This window comes from Sinocyclocheilus grahami, unplaced genomic scaffold, assembly GCF_001515645.1.
Source record: "Sinocyclocheilus grahami isolate Dianchi unplaced genomic scaffold, SAMN03320097.WGS_v1.1 scaffold72.1, whole genome shotgun sequence".
Lineage (NCBI taxonomy): Eukaryota > Metazoa > Chordata > Actinopteri > Cypriniformes > Cyprinidae > Sinocyclocheilus > Sinocyclocheilus grahami.
The window spans coordinates 1530883-1538232 of record NW_015505251.1 but is presented as its reverse complement, the minus strand read 5'-3'; the positions used below and the strand labels follow the sequence as shown (position 1 = coordinate 1538232).

At 35.1% G+C, this 7350-nt stretch overlaps 1 protein-coding gene across 1 annotated transcript in view; it reads left to right on the top strand.

The window, feature by feature from the left end:
- LOC107585588 (TLC domain-containing protein 2-like) overlaps window positions 1-6594 on the top strand; it is a 19243-nt gene extending 12649 nt beyond the window's left edge. Inside the window, exon 4 of the mRNA XM_016272668.1 lies at window positions 4248-6594. Within this exon, the coding sequence (XP_016128154.1) occupies window positions 4248-4637 (390 nt within the window). The 3' untranslated portion in view covers window positions 4638-6594. The remainder of the gene's footprint in view (window positions 1-4247) is intronic.
- The last annotated feature ends 756 nt before the right edge of the window (window positions 6595-7350 follow it).

Sequence of the window (7350 nt, the reverse complement as noted above, 5' to 3'; positions counted from 1 at the left end):
CACACGCTTGAGGTATTTGGCCAATCACAACGCACTGGATAGCTGGCCAATCAGAGCACACCTCGCTTTTCAGACCGATGAGCTTTGTAAAAATCGACGCGTTTCAGAAAGTAGGGGCATAGAGGAGAAACAATAATGTACAGTATGTGGAAAATAATGTGTTTTTTAACCTTAAACTGCATAAACACATTTCATTGCACTAAATACACTAAATAATATTATTTTTAGCAACATCATATGACCCCTTTAAATACTACATTAATATGCATTATATGGAGGTAAGACGAAAAGAAAATACCATCTAAACTTTTCTGAAGTCTTCCCCTCAGAGATACATTCATATAAACCCCTCACCCTCACTTCAGTATTAAGGATTTTCTTCCAATATTTCACACATCGTGAACTGTGATCTTACTCTGTATAATACAGTATTTTCTCCCCTTTGCAGTATCTCTGGCTTCTGTTAACGGCCATTTACAGTTGGTTTATTTGCCCAGTTAAAGAATTAGCCTAGTTGTGTGTTATTAATAGTTTTCTAACCATTATTCAGAAGTGTATACAGTTAACAGGGATCTCCTCTCAATTCGTGACACTGTCTACATTGCTTAGCCACTTGTACCAGTATGCCGTTTTTAAAAAATGCATACCGTGTGCGTAATTCAAACTGTTATATCCCCCAGCACTAGCTTTTAGTATTTCGTGTTCACTGGAATTGGTTAATTTTCTCATCAAAGCATTTCATGCAAGCAGCTTGTAAAGATTTCAAGTCATTATAATCACTAATATCGCTTATGCTCTGGAAGGCTGCTTTGAATAGAAATTTAAGAAGATGGCATTTATTTAAAATCACAATCTTTTGTAGCATTATAATGGTCTATACTGTCACTTTTTATCAATTTAAAACATCTTTACAGGATAGAAGTATACGTTTACAATAAAACTATGCATTTAATCCGTATGTGACCTTGACGTTGCGAGCGCAAGGAGCTACAGGGACATATCTATTAACATAAAGCAACATGTTATGTGATGTATATGACATGAAGACTTTGCTCTTTTCCTGTCAATGATTATGTTCTTTTCAAGGCCGAGATGGAAGTTAAATAGTGTTTTATGTCTTTATTATAGTCGCCATTCAAATATTACAAATTGTACAATATTGAGTGTTTGTTTTCGGTGTCTTTGACTTGCGAAACACCTATTGACCTCATTTGGTGTAGAAGACAGTACTTTTTTGCATTTCACTTTGATTAGTAATATGAAATATGTTCATTCACTTAGTCTCATCAGGCTTTTATCACTTCCATGATCTTAAGGAGGGATAGGGTCTCCTGAAGATAACAGGTTTGTTTGTGATGTTCAGAGCCTTATCCAGCTTAAGCATTGTGTAAGTAGAGATCTTGACCTCACCAAGAGAAAGACAAAGGGTTAGCCAAAGGTCAACATCCTCTCAGTCATGAGACTGAGGACACACAAATCTTATTTAGTAATCATGCATCTTCATATTAAAACAGGCCCTTTACTGCGGTGAGAGAAGAATTTACAGACAGAAATCATGTTTACAGAGCTAAAAGTCCTGTTAAACTATCAAACTAGTATTCTTTTTAGACATTTGATTGCTTTATATAACGTCAAAATATGTTTCAGCCGTCACTGTTTGCTGTAGCCCGACTGTAGACCTCTTTTAGACACTGTAAAACAAACTCAGAAGTGTTTACAGTCCACATAGCTGGATGGATGGTCAGCTTTTGTCCTGCTTTGCTTTATGAATGGAGCATACGTGACACATTCTTGCTATAAAGAGAAGTATGTTTGGATTTCAAGCTATTAAAAGCCATTATACATTATACTTACCTTCTTCAAACATACACCAGGGGCTTTTAGCGTCAGTAGTTTTAATGTGAATAACAGTACTGGCCTTATTGCTGTGACATTCCTCACCGCAAAGACCAGCCGGGTGTCATGTGAACAGGGTTGCATTACAGACTCATCCGGGCAACCAATGAATTTATGTCCTGTTACAAAAGGAGTTATATCACGGCAATGGCGCACGCTCATGTAACTTACCATTGGACGTCATGTAACTGCACCTTTGTGCTCTGCGTAAGACTTATCATACCTGACGGTTACCATAGAGGATTTGCCAATGTGTATGATTCATAAACGTCAATAAAATTATGTAAATTAGATGTAGTTGTATAAAGTTTAAAATTATAATTGTTAGTTCTTAATGTAAATATTACATGGTTGAGGTCTCAGTAAATACTTTTGATTTGTTTTTATATTTGACTACCTTTTGGTTAGTGACTCGTGGGAATTAGACACCAAGAGAAAAATGTCTTATAATGGCTCTAAATGCTCCAATATTAGTTTTGCATTGATCAATGTAAGCATGAGCTTTTTACTAGTTTAATCTAGGCACTTTTTGCGGTGTTTTTGTAACGTTAGGCATAGACTGCCACCTAGTGGAGGATCATAAAAATGTTTACAAATTTCCTTTTGGATGAAAAAGGATTGAAAATATTTTTACTGTTCATAAAAGATTACTGTATCGATAAATATAAGTTCATATTTTAATATTGTTCCACTTTTTTAAGAGATGTCACATACACAGTCACAGATTTAAATCAATGTTGTTGTTGGTTTTTTGCTATGGTTATTTTCAGAGCTTGTTGGTTTGATTCAGGACTTAGTATTCTTTATTTAAGAATTATTATAAATGCTTATTGATTAATGCATAAAATACTGACCAATGGTAGTAATATTGACCAATGCCATTACTAGGATTTGTTTGAACTGTAGAACTCCTGCAGGATTAGTGTCATTTGTGGTGTTGGCTTTGACTGTTGTCCTGTTGCGTTTAGGACTGATCAACAGAGCCTTTGTATTCCTGTCCGCAGCCTCTCCCTGCTGTTATCAGATGATACAAAACACACGCTCATTTGTTTCTCGTTGCCTCACAGCAGATTAGTGTTGAGAAGACGAAAGAGTTGCTGCTGAAATTAAGCACATTAGTCTGTGTATGGCTTAACTGGCCTATTTAAACTTAATTTTTTTTCCATAGATGAATGAACATGACAAACAACATCTTTAAAAATGCTTTTAAAAAATCATATTACAATGAAATATTGTTTCTAAAGGTAATATTTGTAATAAATTGGACACATAATGTAATAAATGTACTGAACCTGAAATTAATGGGCAGCTGTGGAAATTCAACCAAAAATTCTGGAAACAAGGGAAATATCAACAATTGTATTTTTTGAAGTTATTATGAACAACTAATAAATTAATTTAAAGAATATAAAATCATTATAATAAAAATATAATATAATATGTTTAAAAATATTGTACAGATGTGTATAGATTATAATCACAGCACAAGTATGCATGTGTTGTTCAATGCAATTGACTTTAAACAAACTCCAAACTGAGACACTGAGGTGTGGAGAAACTAGAATACTAAACGCTGATCTCAAAATAAATCTGGCCCAAACTGGCTTTTGGCTAATATTAGCAAATGTATCCACTACAAAAAGTGCTTAAGAATATACAAATAAAAAGCTTCTTTTCTTTTGCTTCAGGTAATAGTGTGGCAAGTTCTTGAATAACAGAAGTTTCTCTGCCTTCATGTTTTGCTTGATGTTGCGCTGAATATTCTCACAGGCGAACACAACCTCTTTTCTGTCAATGTATCATCCATCATTAGAGCCAGTTACACCTGGATCATTTCACACTCTTCTGTAATTGAATGTTAAAGTAATTGTTTCTGTTCACATTTTTCTACCTTGTAGCTGAGAGCTGAAAATGACAGTTATCTTAAAGGAATAGTTCACCAAAAAAAGAACATTTGCTGAAAATGTACTCACCTTCAGGCCCTCCAAAATGTAGAAGACTTTGTTTTCATCAGAACAGATTTGGAGAAATGTAGCATTACATCACTTGCTCACCAATGGATCCTCTGCAGTGAATGGGTGCCGTCAGAATGAGAGTCTAAACAGCTGATAAAAACATCACAATAGTTCACAAGTAACCCACACAACTTCAGTCCATCAATTAACGTCTTATGTAGTGAAAAGCTGTGTGTCTGTAATAAATCCATCAGGATGTTTTTAAAATACGAGTTCTCTATCCATAATAAATGAACTTTTTTTAATTTTTGGGTGAATTATTCCTTTAAAGTTTTCCTTGGCCAATATTTTAGTGCATTGCTATTATTGAAACCTCTCAATTTCTTTTGTTTGCAGGTGATCACCTGTTTTGGGATCTCTGTATTGACCTGTCGGTATGTGGGTTTTGCCGTGGTGGCTCTGTTGGTGGAGATCAATTCAATCTTTCTGCACCTGAGGCAAGTGCTCTGCATGGCCAGCTTGGCCAAAAGTACATTTTACCGTGTCAACAGCATGATAAACCTGGGCACCTATGTAGTGTTTCGCATCAACACTCTGGCCTGGATGACCCGCTGGCTGGTGCTCAATCGTGACCTCGTCCCCCTGATCAGCTACACCATCGGCAGCGTGGGTCTGGCCATCATGACCGTCATGAACATTGTGTTGTTTTACCGCCTGATGAGAAGTGACTTCATGAAGTCCAGCCGTGAGAAGGAGGCGAGGAAAGACAAGGAGAAAGAAATGTAGGAAGAGGACTCTTCCCACTCCAGCTTCAGCTCCAACCAAATCCGCTCTCATCGCCACCATTTCCAGACTTTGGGGGAAAAGTTCCTTTCAACCGGCTGACTTCATTCCTGTAACACCTGATCGTCAACTAGATCAAAGTTTAGTCATTTTAAAGACCTCAAGTTGTGCTAAGATTAGGATGGCTGTTGTCACAGGTTTACAGTTGTCTGACATGGATGACATATGCAACCTTATGCTCAAATACTCCTGCATGATTTATACAATGACTCAAAATGTTATAAGTTCTAATGAACTTGATCTGTTTACCTTTTATCAAATCATATGCTACCCCATGTAATGTATACATTATCTATTAAATGTAAGCAAATATTCTGCTCAAATAGGAACTGCATATGTGGGATTTAAAAAAACGGGGGGAAAAATATATATACAAAGTTTGGGTACCTCGTGAGCTTGTAGCAGTATCATCCTAATTCTATATAGTTTTTAAATGGGCAGTTCGCTCAAATTAAAAAGTTCTTTCCTCTGTGGAACACAACAGGAGATGTTTTGTTCAATGTTCTCGCTGCTCTTTTCCGTACAATGTAAGTGAATGGTGACCGGGACTGTCATGTTCCAAAAACAACATAAAAGTACTGTAACTTCTGAAGCCATATGACAGATATTTACATTTTGGGTGAACTGTCTCTTTAAATCTGATGGAATTCCATTAGAGATTGTTTTTAGCTGAAATTCTCTGTACTGACTAGTGATAATGAATGAAATCACCTTGGACAAGATGTGCCCAGTGTTCACTACTGGGTGGGGTCGGATTTAATTAGCTAAACTTTAATTCGTTTTACATTGTGGATGAATACCACTATTCTCAATTGATCTGTTGCCCTTTAAGTGGAGAATCTGAATCTCGATGCTGCAGTCTTCACAGCGGCTATCAGGAAAACACTCCTGCTCTTTCTTACAATGAAACGGAACAATGCATGTGAGGTTTGAGATCTGACAGGACTGTCATTGCACAAATCATGCCTGTAGGTGGCACTGCACACACACACAACAGAGACCTCATGTTAGCTTATGCTAATACTTAGTCTATAGAGAGGCGATGATTAAAGCAGCACTTATATTGCTTTAAATGAGCTGAAATCTTTTTTTTATAAAGCTTTGTAATTCTGTTTATTTTTGTTTTATTTTGTAGATTTGTAATGTATTTGTACTTGATATCATTGATTGTTATGGTTGGAGGCAAACTGCAAAACAAAAAAAAGAGCAAAATGATGTTGTGATTTTGTTGGTGGTTAACAAAGAACGGTCTTAGTCAGATGCACTAAAGTAAAGGCATTGATTTGTTTAGCCTTATTTTATATACTTAGTGCCATTGAGATTGTAGACTGAATTCTGATTATTATTGAATTATAGGCAAGAGTGGTCTGTCTGTCCGGTGGGAAAGTTGATGCACTGTAACCGCATGTAGCATCACCGACTTGTGCCACAAAACTAGTTTTTCAAAGCACCCAAGTTTATTCATAACGTTTAATTAAGTTTTAATCTGGTGTACTCCTTGCTTATTTTTACTGTTTGTAAGAGTGATTAATAATTAAGGAAGTAAAAAGTTGAAAGCTAGTGAAATATAGAAAAATAAACGTGCACTGAAATAGTAAAAAAAAAAATTTTTTTTTACTGTTGGCAGCTTCATATTGAGTCTATGTGCTTGAATATGTGCTTCCTTAATGAAGTAACCGGTATCTGTATTTAAATGTATTTAAAAAATAAAAATGTGTACATTTTAGTTTTTGAGAGAAAACCAATGTGACTGACAACTTTTGAAAGATTTCAGCAATGCGGTTGTCCTTCACTTGAGAGTGCAATTCTGTACTGTGTTTGAAAGATAAACTACTGTTGTATTGTGGATCTGATTTTTTGAGCGTAGTGTTGCAGTGTTTTCCAAAGCCATAATTAAAAAGGAAAAAAATCACGGCTGGAAAAAGATAGATATACGTATATGCCCATTCCCCAGGAGAGCACAACAAAAAGAAAAAGGTAGTCTTTTCCTTTTTCTTTTTTTTTAACGCTTGCTGTTTTAGTTAGCCTAATCATTTAAGTTTTAAACAGTTGTATCTAAAATGCATATAGCATCATTTTATTTTTGTTTTGGATGAATTATTGTTTTGTAATTAATATAAAAAATTATTTGTATATGACCTTTATATTGTTAACCGTGAAATAAAACGTTATTAACACTTTATTTGAGAGTATTATTTTGAGAAGTTGGGAAGATAATATACTTTATAATATAGAATAAAATAGAATTTGTTAATCCTTTTATTATTTAAATTAAATCCTTTATGATTTATATAACATTAAACAACTTTAATGTAGTTATACTTGTTTTATTTGTTTATTTGTTGACTCTAAAATGCATATACTAGCCTATATAACAACAAACTAAAAATTTAATAATCCGCCAAAAATGTAATAATTCAATATGCATACTCTTGGTTCCAGTTATACAAACAGAGAGCAGTCAATATGCTAATGAAATATTCTTGGAAGGCCGCTCAGCCAATCAAATTCGAGGACTGGAACTAAACGTAGCTATAATTCAGCTGTACTTTTCAGCTCAGTTTATTTAGAGATTTGTAGCCTAATACATTATGCGCTTTAGCTCAATGGACGACTGCAAAGCACCGCTGGAGATGCGCCTGTGAGACGGGATGTG